This window comes from Caretta caretta, chromosome 1 (assembly GCF_965140235.1).
Source record: "Caretta caretta isolate rCarCar2 chromosome 1, rCarCar1.hap1, whole genome shotgun sequence".
NCBI classification, from domain to species: Eukaryota; Metazoa; Chordata; order Testudines; family Cheloniidae; genus Caretta; species Caretta caretta.
This window is the reverse complement of record NC_134206.1, coordinates 121,041,281-121,057,768: the sequence shown is the minus strand read 5'-3', so window position 1 is coordinate 121,057,768 and position 16,488 is coordinate 121,041,281. Positions and strand designations below refer to the sequence as shown.

Below are 16,488 nucleotides of genomic sequence, written 5' to 3'. Positions count from 1 at the left end.
GCCCACAGCAGGAAAAGATATAGAGGAGTATGGGGCAGCATGTCTAACCTGTGCCAGAAGTAACCCAGTGGGGAGAAAAAGGAGGAGACTGTTAAAGCTCTAAGTTCTGACAGGCCTATTGGAAAGAATACAGGTGGATTATACAAGAGAATCATCTACAACTGCTAGAGGGAATAACTGTAGATGCTTTTACTAGGTGTACAGAAGCTATTCTGACTCAACACTGTACAGCCATCACCACAGCTCAGGTGCTAACAGAGCAGGTATTCTCTAGGTGGGGTCTTCCTAAGGCTGTGGATAGTGATAATGGTCCAGCATTCACAGGAAAGGTGACTAGGAAGGTTTGTGAGATACTCCAATGTGATCAGAAATTCCAATATACCATGCCACCCACAGAGTCTGGAACTGTGGAACGAGCCAACTAGACTGATAAAAACAATGCTGAAAAGGTGGTAAGCGGCTCAGGGAAAGACTGGAATGTTAAACTACACCTTGTTTTAAAGGTCATAAGGAGAAGCATAGCGAAGGCTATGAAGGTTACCCCTTTTGAGACTATGACTAGAAGGGAGATGAGATATTCATTACCCCAGGGATGGACATAATACAGTATAACAGAGTAATAGGTTAAGGAATTGGTATGGCACATACAAGAGGTACACAAGATGGTGGCACGAAGCCTGGGAGAGGCCCAACAAAAAAATGAAACAATAATTGACGACCAAGTCTCTGGCAAGGCATATGAAGTGAGAGATCAGTTCCTTGTGCAGTATGTCTCAAATAAAAGGCCCTTTCCAAAAGCCAGTTGGGAGAGTCCCTGCTATGTAATGGACAAGGCTAGTCCATCCATATACCTCGTCAGGGAAAAGGATGAAAAGGGGTGGTGAAACAATGGTTGTATGCTATGCAGCTGAAACCATACAGAGGGAAGAACAGAAGGAATCTATTGATATAAAAAGAGGAAGGGACAATAATTTCTTTCTCTTTCAGGTGTTGATCACGATGGGAAGTATATTATGCACTGCATTGGGGTCCGTAGTATTCATGATAGAGCAGAGGAACAAGGTGGTGACAGTGCACAAGGGGGAGAAAGCCACCCTAGCCTTATGGTTTCCAGGTAATCATGAAGAAAAGCCTACAAAGCTCTGGTACAGACAGAACTGCAGCCAAGATGGAAGATCCTGCAGCGCAAGCAACTCTCAGGAGCAGGGACTTGGACTGGGGGACCCAAAGGGGCCATGTGTTTAAATGGGATGGTAATGGCTAACCTAACCGGTTATAACATGCAGTTAACACATGCGGGAAATATTACAGTTACTCTAGCATATCATCCAACGAACTACTGCCCATGAGTCCACCTACCATGCCAGGAAAGTGACTGAGGCTTTGACATTCTCTCTGAATGTGACTAAGAATGGGGAGACAACCACCACTGCTTCTGAACATACTGGTGTAACAATGCTTCCTATTCCAGAATTGAAGCAAGATGAATCATAGAATCATAGAATATCAGGGTTGGAAGGGACCTGAGGAGGTCATCTAGTCCAAACCCCTGCTCAAAGCAGGACCAATCCCCAATTAAATCATCCCAGCCAGGGCTTTATCAAGCCTGACCTTAAAAACTTCTAAGGAAGGAGATTCTACCACCTCCCTAGGTAACGCATTCCAGTGTTTCACCACCCTCCTAGTGAAAAAGTTTTTCCTAATATCCAACCTAAACTTCCCACACTGAACCATGCCCAGAAATGAAAGCAGGACCTGACAATGGACTAATGATAAGTTGTGAATATCAGATTATGTATAATAATGTACAGTACCAAATGATACCTGTAGTATTGAATTTAAACAATTTTACATTCCCACAGCAGCTCTGTCATGAAAAATCTGTGTGCTTCTATATGCAAAGGGTAGTAAACGTAGTGCAAAATTTCAGACAATCAATGGATGGGGTGGAATTGGAGGAAATTTGGTGGCCTGAGGAGGGAAAGAGATAAAAGAGATACAGGAATAGTACAAGGAGTTGAGGCATTGGGAACATCAGCATGGAATCATATGCATATCAGAGTATTGTGGGAAGAAAATCAGAAAATGAGCTCAATTACAAAGTCTGTTAAAAAGTTAAATAAACAATAGAATGAGGATATAGGGGAGGATTTAAAGAGTTACAGGATGCTAGAATAACAGGACAGTTGTTTAGGGAAGTGGAAGCAGCAATCAATGAAATGCAAAAAATCATGAACCATCCTAATGTATCAAAGGTGATTACCTGTTTGTGGTATGGCAGCTTTCTCACAAAGGAGCTACAGGTAGGACTAAAGGAAATTCAAGGTGGGGAAGTGCCTGGGTTGATAACAAATAAGGTGCTATTCAGGGATCTATTATGCTGAGAAAAAGTGCACATGGATCCTTCCTATAGTACTAGCAGTACCAGTAGCCACAGGACTAAGTAAAGCATTAACAGTGTATAGCATCCAGTTCGTAGGTTTGTTGGAACCTATCCTGGCAGGTTACATCTTAAAGGAACATGTCACTCATCCTCAGATACTGGTAAGGAAGGGTGGGAGAGTCTGGAAAGCCCCAGCTACCTCATGTTGTTCCAAGAGGCATGGTACCTATTTACGCTGTTGTGATGTACAGCATGTGGGTTCACCTTGGATGAAGAAATCCAAAATAATACATTACAGATGAGGCAATGGGGACACGGTCAAGCCAAGGTTGCAAAGGGTGGAGAAGGCAAATATTGTATAACCTCGTGGTTTGGACATTTTCAGTATGGGACACAAACATGTTATTACAACTGGCCAATGTTCTGCTCATTTTGCACTTTAGCCTTTCTGATTTTGTCCCTACTTGCCTGTGCTATTATTTTGTACTCATCCTTAGCTATTTGTCCACCTTTCCACTTTTTGAGGATTCCTTTTTGATTTTCAGGTTATTCAAGAGCTCCTCAGGGAGCGATTTTGGCATCTTACTATTTTTCCTATCTTTCTTTCGCAACAGGATAGTTTGCTGTTGCACATTTAATATTGTCTCTTTGAGAAACTGCCAGCCAAGGCTTGAATTACAGGGTAGCTTCGGACAATGGGACCCCTTACTACTTTTAGGGGCTACCTCACTTCTGTCTTATAGCCCCCTTACTTCTCACTACTGTTTAAATGAAAGCAAGCCACTTGACATTCAGTGACACACAACTTTTCTCCTGTAATTTAAGCATTGCTGTGAGCTCTCCTGAATGGTTTTTTCCCTTAGATTTTCTTCCCATAGGACCTTACCTACCAATTCCCAGAGTTTGTTAAAGTCTGCTTTTTAAAGAAAGTCTATTGTCCTTATTCTGCTGCTCTCACTCCTTCCTTTCCTTAGAATCATGAAATCGATCATTTGATGATCGCTTTCACCCAAATTGCCTTTAACCTTCAGATTAGCAACCAATTCCTCCCTTTTAGTTGGAATCAAGTTTACAATGGCTGTCCTCCTAGTTACTTCCTCCACCTTGTGAAACAAGAAATTGTCACTGGTACGTTCCAAGAACTTATTGGACATTTTGTATTTTGCCGTATTAATTTTTCGACACATCTCTAGCACAACTAACTATGACCATTGCAGCCTCTGCATAAAGCTATGAATTGTAATTAAGTTAGTAAGATGTTTGCTTTATGGTTACCTCTTCCTCCAACCCCACTCCACCCATTTCATTGTTTCATCCACCTGCTGTGTCTTGTCACAACTTTAACTGTGAATTATCTGGGACAGAGGCTGTCTTTTTACTATGCGTTTGTACAATACCTAATACAACAGGGTTCTGAATTCCCTATTGTTTCCCACAGGTGTTACTGCAAGACAGTATAAATCAATCAATCATCTGTTTCAGCATATTTTTGTATCCATCTCTTTTCCCTACTGTTTTTTTTTCTGCAAGCCAAGGATAGGAGGAGCTGACAGATTTTTTCTTATTTAGATAGTGAGCTGACTTAAAGAGAGACTGTGAACACGGGTGTGGAAGGAGGTTTGGTCTGAGCACAGAAACTCCTGAGTTTTAACCCCAGCTCTTACAAAGATTTCCTCTGTGATCTTGAGGAAATTACTTAATCTCTTTGTCTCAGGTTTATCATCAGTCAAATGGGAATACTCACTTATCTCCCAGGCATGTTGCAAGGATTCACATGTTTCTATCTGTACAGTCCTTTAAAAGTACTGAAATCAGGTAGTAGTACTAGTAGTATTCCCCATACCTTCCAGAGGTCAGTTGGCTCATCTCCTTTAGGAAAAGGATGGTTTCTTCCTCCTTTGCATTAAAAGATACTGTGTGGATTGGGTATGGGCTGTTAGAAACCTTCTGTAAGAGTAGCTGCTTCATATCCTTTGGAAAATCACCCACAGTAAAGTAATAAACAGCTTCAACCTATGGTAGATACATTATGCATGTTATTAAACAGAAAACAACAATAGGAAGACTTATTTTGCATATAGCTGCTTTGGATTTACCCTAGCAATGCACTGTGCTGACATGAGGAAAGAAAAACCAGTAGAGTTGACTCATTACAAGGGTCACAAGGCTAATAGAGGCTGGGTTCTCCTTCTCAGGATATGTCTACACTACGAAATTAGGTCGAATTTATAGAAGTCGGTTTTTTAGAAATCGGTTTTATATATTCGAGTGTGTGTGTCCCCACAGAAAATGCTCTAAGTGCATTAAGTGCATTAACTCGGCGGAGCGCTTCCACAGTACCGAGGCAAGCGTCGACTTCCGGAGCGTTGCACTGTGGGTAGCTATCCCACAGTTCCCGCAGTCTCCGCTGCCCATTGGAATTCTGGGTTGAGATCCCAATGCCTGATGGGGCTAAAACATTGTCGCGGGTGGTTCTGGGTACATATCGTCAGCCCCCCGTTCCCTCCCTCCCCCCCCCGTGAAAGCAAGGGCAGACAATCATTTCGCGCCTTTTTTCCTGAGTTACCTGTGCAGACGCCATACCACGGCAAGCATGGAGCCCGCTCAGCTCACTTTGGCAATTAGGAGCACATTAACCACCACACGCATTATCCAGCAGTATATGCAGCACCAGAATATGGCAACGCGATACCGGGCGAGGAGGTGACGTCAGCGCGGTCCCGTGAGTGATCAGGACATGGACACAGATTTCTCTGAAAGCATGGGCCCTGACAATGCATGCATCATGGTGCTAATGGGGCAGGTTCATGCTGTGGAACGCCGATTCTGGGCTCGGGAAACAAGCACAGACTGGTGGGACCGCATAGTGTTGCAGGTCTGGGACGATTCCCAGTGGCTGCGAAACTTTCGCATGCGTAGGGGCACTTTCATGGAACTTTGTGACTTGCTTTCCCCTGCCCTGAAGCGCATGAATACCAAGATGAGAGCAGCCCTCACAGTTGAGAAGTGAGTGGCGATAGCCCTGTGGAAGCTTGCAACGCCAGACAGCTACCGGTCAGTTGGGAATCAATTTGGGGGCTGCTGTGATGCAAGTAGCCCACGCAATCAAAGATCTGCTGATATCAAGGGTAGTGACCCTGGGAAATGTGCAGGTCATAGTGGATGGCTTTGCTGCAATGGGATTCCCTAACTGTGGTGGGGCTATAGACGGAACCCATATCCCTATCTTGGCACCGGAGCACCAAGCCGCCGAGTACATAAACCGCAAGGGGTACTTTTCGATAGTGCTGCAAGCTCTGGTGGATCACAAGGGACGTTTCACCAACATCAACGTGGGATGGCCGGGAAAGGTACATGACGCTCGCATCTTCAGGAACTCTGGTCTGTTTCAAAAGCTGCAGGAAGGGACTTTATTCCCAGCCCAGAAAATAACTGTTGGGGATGTTGAAATGCCTATATGTATCCTTGGGGACCCAGCCTACCCCTTAATGCCATGGCTCATGAAGCCGTACACAGGCAGCCTGGACAGTAGTCAGGAGCTGTTCAACTACAGGCTGAGCAAGTGCAGAATGGTGGTAGAATGTGCATTTGGACGTTTAAAGGCGCGCTGGCGCAGTTTACTGACTCGCTTAGACCTCAGCGAAACCAATATTCCCACTGTTATTACTGCTTGCTGTGTGCTCCACAATATCTGTGAGAGTAAGGGGGAGACGTTTATGGCGGGGTGGGAGGTTGAGGCAAATCGCCTAGCTGCTGGTTACGCGCAGCCAGACACCAGGGCGGTTAGAAGAGCACAGGAGGGCGCGGTACGCATCAGAGAAGCTTTGAAAACCAGTTTCATGACTGGCCAGGCTACGGTGTGAAAGTTCTGTTTGTTTCTCCTTGATGAAACCCCCCGCCCCTTGGTTCACTCTACTTCCCTGTAAGCTAACCACCCTCCCCTCCTCCCTTTAATCATTGCTTGCAGAGCCAATAAAGTCATTGCTGCTTCACAGTCATGCATTCGTTATTCATTCATCACACAAACAGGGAGATGACTACCAAGGTATCCCAGGAGGGGTGGTGGAAGAGGGAAGGAAAATGCCACACAGCACTTTAAGCACAGCACTTTAAAAGTTTACAACTTTAAAATTTATTGAATGACAGCCTTCTTTTTTTGGGGCAATCCTCTGTGGTGGAGTGGCTGGTTGGCCGGAGGCCCCCCCACCGCGTTCTTGGGCGTCTGGGTGTGGAGACTATGGAACTTGGGGAGGAGGGCGGTTGGTTACAGAGGGGCAGCAGTGGCAGTCTGTGCTCCAGCTGCCTTTGCTGCAGCTCAACCATACACTGGAGCATACTGGTTTGGTCCTGCAGCAGCCTCAGCATTGAATCCTGCCTCCTCTCATCACGCTGCCGCCACATTTGAGCTTCAGCCCTGTCTTCAGCCCGCCACTTACTCTCTTCAACCCTCCACCTCTCCTCCCGGTCATTTTGTGCTTTCCTGCACTCTGACATTATTTGCCTCCACGCATTCGTCTGTGCTCTGTCAGTGTGGGAGGACAGCATGAGCTCGGAGAACATTTCATCGCGAGTGCGTTTTTTTTTCTTTCTAAGCTTCACTAGCCTCTGGGAAGGAGAAGATCCTGTGATCATTGAAACACATGCAGCTGGTGGAGAAAAAAAAAGGGACAGCGGTATTTAAAAAGACACATTTTATAAAACAGTCGCTACACTCTTTCAGGGTAAACCTTGCTGTTAACATTACATACATAGCACATGTGCTTTCGTTACAAGGTCGCATTTTGCCTCCTCCCACTGCGTGAACGGATTTTGGTTGAATGCCAGCAAACATACACTGCAATGCTTTGTTCTACAGTGATTCCCGAATACGTGTTACTGGCCTGGAGTGGTAAAGTGTCCTACCATGAAGGACGAAATAAGGCTGCCCTCCCCAGAAACCTTTTGCAAAGGCTTTAGGACTACATCTAGGAGAACCGCAAATGCCAGGGCAAAGTAATCCTTTCACATGCTTGCTTTTAAACCATGTATAGCATTTTAAAAGGTACACTCACCAGAGGTCCCTTCTCCGCCTGCTGAGTCCAGGAGGCAGCCTTGGGTGGGTTCGGGGGGTACTGGCTCCAGGTCTAGGGTGAGAAACAGTTCCTGGCTGTCGGGAAAACCGGTTTCTCCGCTTGCTTGCTGTGAGCTATCTACAACCTCCTCCTCATCATCATCTTCTTCGTCCCCAAAACCTACTTCTGTATTGCCTCCATCTCCATTGAAGGAGTCAAACAACACGGCTGGGGTAGTGGTGGCTGAACCCCCTAAAATGGCATGCAGCTCATCATAGAAGCGGCATGTTTGGGGCTCTGACCCAGAGCGGCTGTTCGCCTCTCTGGTTTTCTGGTAGGCTTGCCTCAGCTCCTTCAGTTTCACGCGGCACTGCTTCGGGTCCCTGTTATGGCCTCTGTCCTTCATGCCCTGGGAGATTTTCAGAAAGGTTTTGGCATTTCGAAAACTGGAACGGAGTTCTGATAGCACGGATTCCTCTCCCCAAACAGCGATCAGATCCCGTACCTCCCGTTCGGTCCATGCTGGAGCTCTTTTGCGATTCTGGGACTCCATCATGGTCACCTGTGCTGATGAGCTCTGCATGGTCACCTGCAGCTTGCCACGCTGGCCAAACAGGAAATGAGATTCAAAAGTTCGCGGTTCTTTTCCTGTCTACCTGGCCAGTGCATCTGAGTTGAGAGTGCTGTCCAGAGCGGTCAGAATGGAGCACTCTGGGATAGCTCCCGGAGGCCAATACCATCGAATTGTGTCCACAGTACCCCAAATTCGAGCCGGCAACGTCGATTTAAGCGCTAATCCACTTGTCAGGGGTGGAGTAAGGAAATCGATTTTAAGAGCCCTTTAAGTCGAAATAAAGGGCTTCATTGTGTGGACGGGTGCAGGTTTAAATCGATTTAACGCTGCTAAATTCGACCTAAAGTCCTAGTGTAGACCAGGGCTCACTTATACTGATGTAAATCAGAGGTAATTCCACCGGAGCCAGTGGAGTTACACTAGCATAAAACTGGTCGAAGTGATAAGAGAATCAGTCCCACAGCTATCACAGCCGAGTATCTGAGACAGAATATGGCAATAACTGCAGTACCTTAGGCACTGTAAGTAGTGGTAAATGATCACTTTTAAAAGAAGCCACTCTCCACGTACACAGTAGGGAGCTCTGGAGCACCCACTAAGGAAAATAAGAGAAGATAAAACTGGTTGAGCATGAGAAGGTATTAAGGAACCACGTCCGTGCCTTCATGCTGCTGTGAGGTACAGTCTTACAGTAAAGCAGATTCAGTCCTCCATTAGACCCAGTGAGTATTTCAATTTTTGCCTTCTAAAGCGTATGTGTACACTTTGAGTGGGGGGCTGTAATTCCCAGTTCAAGGAGACATACCTGTGCTAGCTCTGGTTGAGCTAGCATACTAAAAATAGAGTGTAGTCTCAGCAGCAAAGCAACGGGAGGCTACCCACCCTGAGTAGATACCTAGCATCTTGAACCGCTGTTTGTACTTGGGTGGCAAGCCTGTCCCACCAGTTGCACTGCCACCGTTACACTACTTTTAGCACGCAAGCTTAATCTGAGTTAGCACAGGTCTGTCTCTTTGAACTAGGAATTACAGCCACAGCTCAATGTATAGACACAATCTTAATGGGTCTTCATCTCAGTGCCCTGAATCCCAGATGAGCTAATAGACTAACACATGGGCATTTTTACTCCAACTTTTACTGCATGCACAGAGGAGGCAGGATTCTCCAGCTACCCCACGCAGTTAGTAGGTGTTGGGAACTGCAGATTAAATACTGCTGACCCATTGGGGTAGGTGTGATTCATTAGGTTCCACCCTGAGTGTAAGGGAGGGAGGAATAGCCCTCTGGGAGAGTGACCTAGGATTTGAGACAGGTAGGTCCAGAGGAAAGGAGCGTTAGGGAGTAACTATGCCTGAGATGAAGGACAATACCAGGTTTACAATGGCGCCATTGCTCCGGGCCCACATGCAGAAGGTGCCAATTATGGTTGCCAAGCAGGAGCGCTGGAAACAACCTGGAAATCGGGGGGGAGTGGGGGGGCACTGGTGCCTGGACCATGCCCCCCCACCACCCCGCGGCCTTGCCTGCACTCCGCCCCTCCCACCTTAGTCCCACCTGCGCTCTGCCCCATGGCCCTGCCCCACTCAGCCTCTTCCCCCAGGCCCCGCCTGCCACTCAGTCCTCTCTGCCCCCTCCTCCCCATCACTCGCTCTTAAGGCAGGAAAAAAGGCTATGCCCTCCCACTTTTAAAAGTTATGGGGCCCCTGTTGCCTGCTGTTCGGTTTTCGACCGGAAAGTCCAGTCAAAAAGCAGACCTGGCAGTGTCTGGTCAGCAGTCTGGTTGCAGGAGTAACTGCAATCAGCCTCCCCATCAGGAGGGCAGGAAAAGCAGCTGCTGCTGCCTGGAGGAGCTGCAGCTCAGCTGGAGAGAAAGAGACCTGGCTCCCAAGGACCCAGCTCTGGCGGACAGAGGTAGGTACCGGCTCCGTGCCACCCAAGGGGGGGATCCTGTCCACTCCTGCCCCTCCCCTCCACCCTGGTGTGCTTGCCCCGACCCCTGCCTCAGTCCAGGGACCAACCCTTCACCTCACCCCACTGTGCGCTTGCCTCCGACCTCTGCCTCACTCGGGGACCAACACGCCCACCCCACCCAGCTATGCTCTTGCCCCTGGCCCCTGCCTCGCTCTGGGGTAGGGTTGCCAGGCATCCAGTTTTCGACGAGAATGCCCGGTCAAAAAGGTACCCTGGTGACTCCAGTAGGCACTGCCAACCGGCCCATTCAAAGTCTGGGGCTCCCTGCCTGCCCAATCTGCACATGGTTCCCAGAAGCGACCACCAGGTCCCTGCAGCCCCTAGACGCATGGGCAGCCAGGGAGGCTCCACACACTGCCCCCGACCCAGTGCTGACTCTGCAGCTCCCATTGGCCGGGAACTGTGACCATTGGGAGCTGCAAGGGAGGCACCAGCAGGCATGAGTTAGCACACGGAGCCTCACTGGCCGCTCATGCGTCTAGTGGCCACAGGGACCTGACAGCTGCTTCCTGGGAGCCGCATTAAGCGCCGCAGGAACCCCACACCCCCTCCTGCACCCTGAACCTCCTGCCCCAGCCCAGAGCCCTCTCCCGCACCGATACTCCCTCCCAGAGCCCACACTCCGCATCACCCCACACACACACCCCAACCCCCTGCTCCAGCCATGAGCCCCCTCCTCATCCCTGGCCCCATCCCAGAGCCCACACCCCCAGCCCAGAACCCTCTCCCACATGTTGAACCCCTCATTTCTGGCCCCACCTGGAGCCAACACCCCCACCCCAGAGCCCTCATCCCCCACCCGCACTCCAACCCTCTGCTCCAGCCCGGTGAAAGTGAATAAGGGTGGGGGAGAGTGAGCGACGGAGGGGGGGGGATGAGCGAGCGGGGGCAGGGCCTCCGGGAAGGGGCAGGGTAGGGGTGTTCAGTTTTGTGCCATTAGAAAGTTGGCAGCCCTACTCTGGGGACCAACCCTGCCATGAGGGCCCACAAATATGTTTGGTGCTGGGCTAACAAAAGGTTAATCCGGCCCTGATGAAGGTTTAGGCTAAGTAAAGAAACCACAGGAGCAGCCAAGTCTGGGGAAACAGTTTAGCTACTGTAAGTTTAATGTGGAATTATTTTTTTTATTAACGAAGCCAGCCTCCAGGAGTGACTCTATGACTCTACAATGAAGGTGTGGCTTTTGCCTGGAGCCACATGGGGACTCCACCAGCTTACGCTACGCTACACGTCCCTGAACACACACTAAATGAATTTTCATTGCTAAGGTAATGGTTGTAATTAAACTCTGTTCCATGATGACCAACAGCCAGAAGGACTCTCCTGGATGGTGCACTATCCCACCAGTGTCTTCAAAAATAATAATAAGGCTTATGTGTGAGGCTCTCTACCAGTTGGCTGGATTGTTTAACATTTTCTTCAGACCCAGACCTACAAGGCCTGATAAGCCTGATTTTTTTCAGTCAGACCATACTGCAAATTGGTAATGTTTTCCCCAAAAAGCAGTGACTGTCACATTGCTAAAAAATCACACATAAGAAAATGTCACCCTTGGACAAATTAACTCCTCACCCAGTTTAATTTTAATATCAAATTACACAGGAGTCAAGACTCATCCAGGGTGACATCCACCCTGGGTAGAGAACCACGAGGCCAAAGCACCACCTCACAACCCACTTAAAATAACTTCTCAAAGAAAGGATTAAGTGGAACCTTGCACTGGCCCTCTGCACATCTCCTGTGTAAATGGATAACTCAGTCCAAACACAGAGGGCCAACAATTTACTATTGAATTTAGCTTTAAATGAGTTGTACCAATTTTCTCCAGCAATAACTTTGGCCCAATGTGTCTTTTCTGCCACAGGAATGGAGTGGCTGGCTAAAATTATGGTATATATTTTTATATCCTTGCCTTTCCTTTAATGAGTAAAGAAATATGGCCCTATAAAAATAAACAGAATTTAACTGCAAAAATACTTGGTATGCTTTGTGCACTACTACTGTAAGAGAGTTGCTCAATCACTTGGTGAGGCTACAATTTGGATGTCATGGGAGACTTTAAAGAATTCCTGGAGTCAGCTAGTGCTAAGTTAAAACAGTCTTCACATATATTTTTTTATTTTCTTGCATATTTCAGTCAGCAATACAGAATAAAAATTATGTCCTTTTCTAGAGTAATATTTAATATTAACATTTTCATTAAAAATTATTTTGAAAAGTATATCTGGTGAAGACACTGGAGGGAAAATATTTATCTTACCCATCATGACTTCAGAACACATTTACCTTTCATGCTCCACGGAAAAACAAAAACAAGCTTCTGCTTTCAGAACCTGATACATTTACATATGGTATTGGTAAATATGGGCTGTAACTCTACCGGAAAGAAATACCTTCTAGATAGCCACAAGTTCTCTCTTTAGCCCTCCACAGTTCATTAGGATAAAACTTGCAATCCAATTCTCCCACTGGATATTCTTGGGTTTACTGGAGACTTCAGAAGAGATGTATAAACTTACTGTCTCATCACGTATGGCTTCCAACAGAGCCTCAGTGGAGCTGGTGTGGCTGATGGCTGGCATATGGTCCAACTTCCAGAGCCATTTAACAGCAGACTCTACCGAATATTCAGACACAGGAACGGCTTTCTGTTGCCACTTCACAAGATCTCGTGCAGTGCTGAAAATAATATCAGTGATTATTCACAAGTAATGAGGAGCCACTGGCAACACACTACAGCAGAGCTCAAAATATATCTACTGTATTAGACCTTTAACAATAATAAACCACCAACTCTTGAGGTTGTAGTATTCCATTAATAGGACAGTAGTTGAAATACACATTTCTAAAACCAGACTAGCAATAAGATAAAGAGGTAAAATAAAACCCTCATAAGGCACCACAAGTCTGAAAATTAGTTTCTAAGGCAGTTGTTTCCGAAACAGAATTAAGATAACTAAAGCAATATAGCTGCTTTAAGAACAATTTCTAGAGCATATTTGCCCTTAAACATGCAAGAAGCAATATAAAAGACCTATCTTAGAAGTAGCTGACTATACAGGCTGGTGGGATGTGGTGGGGAGGGAACAGAAATATTCCAAGAGTAAGAAATAAATAATTTTAACACTGTTGCCAAGCGAAAACAAATGACCATGTTCTCTAAAAACTGGGGAGACAGAATGGTCTAGTACTTAAAGCACATGACTGAGTGTCATAAAACCTAGGTTTTATTTCTCCCTCTACCCCTGACTTGCTGTGTCATCTTTGTGACTAATGAGTGATTTTTAGCCACTGTGTCATCTGTAAAATGGGATTAATACTTACCTACCTACCAAACCAGAAAGTTGGGATGGAGAGTTCATCAGTATTTTAAAAGCTTTGAAGTTTTTGTCTTGAAGGCATTACAGAAGTGCAAAGCATGTGCTCATGTGCATGTATACAAAGAAAGAAGAAAAGAAAAAAAAACACAGGTGGCTCTAGTCTCTGTGACATTCCAGAAAGCATTATTCTGGAGAACTTCTAGCAAATCTGGGAAAGTAGTACTGTACTGTCACAGAAATTTTAAAAAAAGATAAAATGTATTTTTGTGCTAAATCCTTCACCACAGCCTGATAAATTCAGCAAATACTTAACTTTCTTGTGCCTCAGTGTTGATATAACTTTGCAGATCACCTTTAACAAAGTAAAAAGAAAAGGAGGACTTGTGGCACCTTAGAGACTAACAAATTTATTTGAGCATAAGCTTTCGTAGCTCACGAAAGTTTATGCTCAAATAAATTTGTTAGTCTCTAAGGTGCCACAAGTCCTCCTTTTCTTTTTGCGAATACAGACTAACACGGCTGCTACTCTGAAACCTTTAAAAAAGTGTTGTGTGTGTTTTTCAAAGGCCATGTAAGCTCGCTTCTGATCTTCAAACCTCAAGTGTATTGGGAGGTGGGGAATTAAGCACTTCAGGGCACAAGAATCAGATCTGTGGCATAAATCATGGGCAAAATGACTTTAGGAGTCACATTCTAATTTTTAGTAGATTTTCTGAAGCCAGTTTTCAAAACAGTATGCATTAAATTGCTCACAAACCTTTGCGTACACATGACTTGCATGCACACAAACTCCCATCCTTACGTAAATGTAAATCCTGATTTGTGTGTGCAAACATCTATATGCTTGGATAAATAAAGGTTTGCACATGCACATGAATTTGAAAACCTGGGCCTATTTGTCACTGAGTATGAATTAATTTACTCATATTCGGAAAGGAACACAGTCTCTTTGTTAAGACACTGGACTGGGACTCGAGACATCTGGTTTCATTTCCCACCTCTGCTACTGTGTGATTTACTGTGTGACACTGCGGAAATCAGTTTATTTCTCTGTGGCATAGTGGCCCACCTGTAAAATGCAGCTAGCAATACTTCCTTTCTCCCAATCTGTATTGTTTTGTGGTAGGAACAGTACAGACATACGGTGCCTAACATAATGAGGCACTGAACTTGGTGGGAGCCTTTAGGCACTACCATAATACAAATAATAAAAATGACCATTGCTACTGCAGTAAGCATATCATCAGAATACAGATCTATACTCTACAGTACTTCTCTTCATCTCATTAACAAAAAGTAGAAAATAAACACCATTTCCCTTACCGAATGAGGTTAAACTTGGCAAGCTGGGCCACTTGCTGTGAGAGGACCATAGAAAGCGCATCACGGCACAGGTCAAATTCAGTTCTACACACAGTGCCAAAGTCCAGAACAATGGTGATGCACGATTCCAGAATCACTCCAAATATCTGCCGACTTTCACTGGTTACCCATTCCATTCTCTGCTTGTACAGCTCAATAGCTCCAGTTAGACAGTCCACAAAATGAAGAATTAGCTCTTTTTTGGCTGTCAGCTTTATTTAAATACAAGAGAGAATGAAAATGAAGATTGAAACAAATAACTCAAAGCAGTCCCAAGTCCAGCAAAGCTGCAATGACTGATCCATGTGCCAGATATGCCAGCCAAGGTAGCAATGGAAACAACCCATTTTTCTTCCACTATTTCAGCAGCAAATACTTGACAAATGCCTCTGAGTCTCTCACATATAATGGAAAAGCCACTGCACTTTATCCTAATTGCATTCCGCAATATTTAAACAAGCATAGGGCAGTGCCAACTAGTTTGCATGACTTGCTTGTGACAAGATCAGAGCAATGTAAGCGACTTAAAAGAAATGGGGGTGTTGGGGGTGGGAAAGGACTGCAGAGCAGATGGATGGATAAATTGGGGGCACTTGGAAACTAGTTATTAAGTTAGGACAAGATTGTGACTTGCTCTTAAAATGCTGTGCAGGCAATAAGGGGATGTACGGTTCTTTCCTGGGGCAGTGTAATCTCAATCTTGTCCTTAAACAGCAGCTGAAAGGAAATTAAAAATGTTTCTTTGTATTTCTGTTCAGGATGTCCAACATTCAGTATCTATTGGGCCTAAATATTTGTATTTAGGTATTTGGTACAAATGTCAGGCACAAATGCAAATTAAAAACAAAACCTAACTTCCCATAAGCCTCAGCCCCATCAGTAAATTAAGCAAAGCCAAGGCCTACCCCCAGAAAGAAAAATAATTATAAAACAAAAGAGAAATATACCTAAGACCTTCTCTAGACCTTATAACATTCACCCCAGGGTTCTAGGCAAAGTTATAGGCATTACCCGGACTCATGTACATAAGAACGGCCACACGGTATCGACCAATGGTCCATCTAGCCCAATACCTTGTTTACCGACAACAGTCAGTGCCAGATGCTTCAGAGGGAATGAACAGAACAGGGCAATCAGCAAGTGATCCATCCCCTGTCATCAAATCCCAGCTTCTGGCAGTCAAAGGTTTAGGGATATACAGACCATGGGGCATCCCTGACCATCTTGGCTAACAGCCATTGATGGACCTATCCTCCATGAACTTATCTAATTCTTTTTTGAACCCAGTTACACTTTTGGTCTTCATAACATCCCCTAGCAACAAGTTCCACAAGTTGACTGTGCATCATGCAAAGAAGTACTTCCTTTTATTTGTTTTAAACCTGCTGTCTATTTAATTTAGTTGGGTTACCCTGGATCCTGTGTTACGTGAAGGGGTAAATAAAGAGCAGATGTTGTGACAGAACTATCCACAATGACTCCAAGATCTCTTTCTTGGGTGGTAACAGCTAATTTAGACCCCATCATTTTGTAAGTGTAGTCGGGATTATATTTTTCAATGTGGATTACTTTGACTCCACATTGAATTTTATCTGCCAATTTTCTTGCCCAGTCACTCAGTTTTGTGAGATCCCCTTGTAACTCCTCTCGGTCAGCTTTGGACTTAACTATCTTGAGTAATTTTGTATCATCTGCAAAACTTTGCCAAATAACTGTTTACCCCCTTTTCCAGATCATTTATGAATATGTTGAACAGCACTGGTTCCAGTACAGATCCTTGGTGGACCCCACTATTTACCTCTTTCTATTGTTAAAACTGATCATTTA

General features: G+C 45.4%; 2 protein-coding genes across 7 annotated transcripts in view; both read right to left on the bottom strand.

Moving 5' to 3' along the window:
- VWA3B (von Willebrand factor A domain containing 3B) overlaps positions 1 to 16,488 on the bottom strand; it is a 121,690-nt gene that overhangs the window by 96,476 nt on the left and 8,726 nt on the right. For 5 of the 6 annotated variants that reach the window (XM_048858653.2, XM_075130742.1, XM_075130735.1 and 2 more), the window contains exons 5-7: positions 14,623 to 14,873; positions 12,499 to 12,658; positions 4,227 to 4,396 (exon numbers count right to left, since the gene is read on the bottom strand). In XM_048858653.2, coding sequence (XP_048714610.2) covers positions 4,227 to 4,396; positions 12,499 to 12,658; positions 14,623 to 14,873 — 581 coding nt within the window. The remainder of the gene's footprint in view (positions 1 to 4,226; positions 4,397 to 12,498; positions 12,659 to 14,622; positions 14,874 to 16,488) is intronic. The other variant, XM_048858674.2, reaches the window with a different exon arrangement.
- Positions 6,441 to 7,875, bottom strand: LOC142070134 (uncharacterized). Its single transcript, XM_075123371.1, has 2 exons — positions 7,435 to 7,875; positions 6,441 to 7,029 (listed from the first exon to the last, which is right to left on the bottom strand). Exons 1-2 carry the CDS (start codon positions 7,838 to 7,840, stop codon positions 6,509 to 6,511), a joined length of 927 nt encoding a protein of 308 aa, XP_074979472.1. The 5' UTR covers positions 7,841 to 7,875; the 3' UTR covers positions 6,441 to 6,508.

Bases quoted from the DNA above. Each gene is read 5' to 3' on its own strand.
- LOC142070134 (XM_075123371.1), bottom strand. From the start codon at position 7,840: ATGAAGGACAGAGGCCATAACAGGGACCCGAAGCAGTGCCGCGTGAAA. The intron at 7,030-7,434 runs GTGAGTGTACCT...TTTCTCCACCAG, and splicing joins AGGCGGAGAAGGGACCTCTG to CTGCATGTGTTTCAATGATC.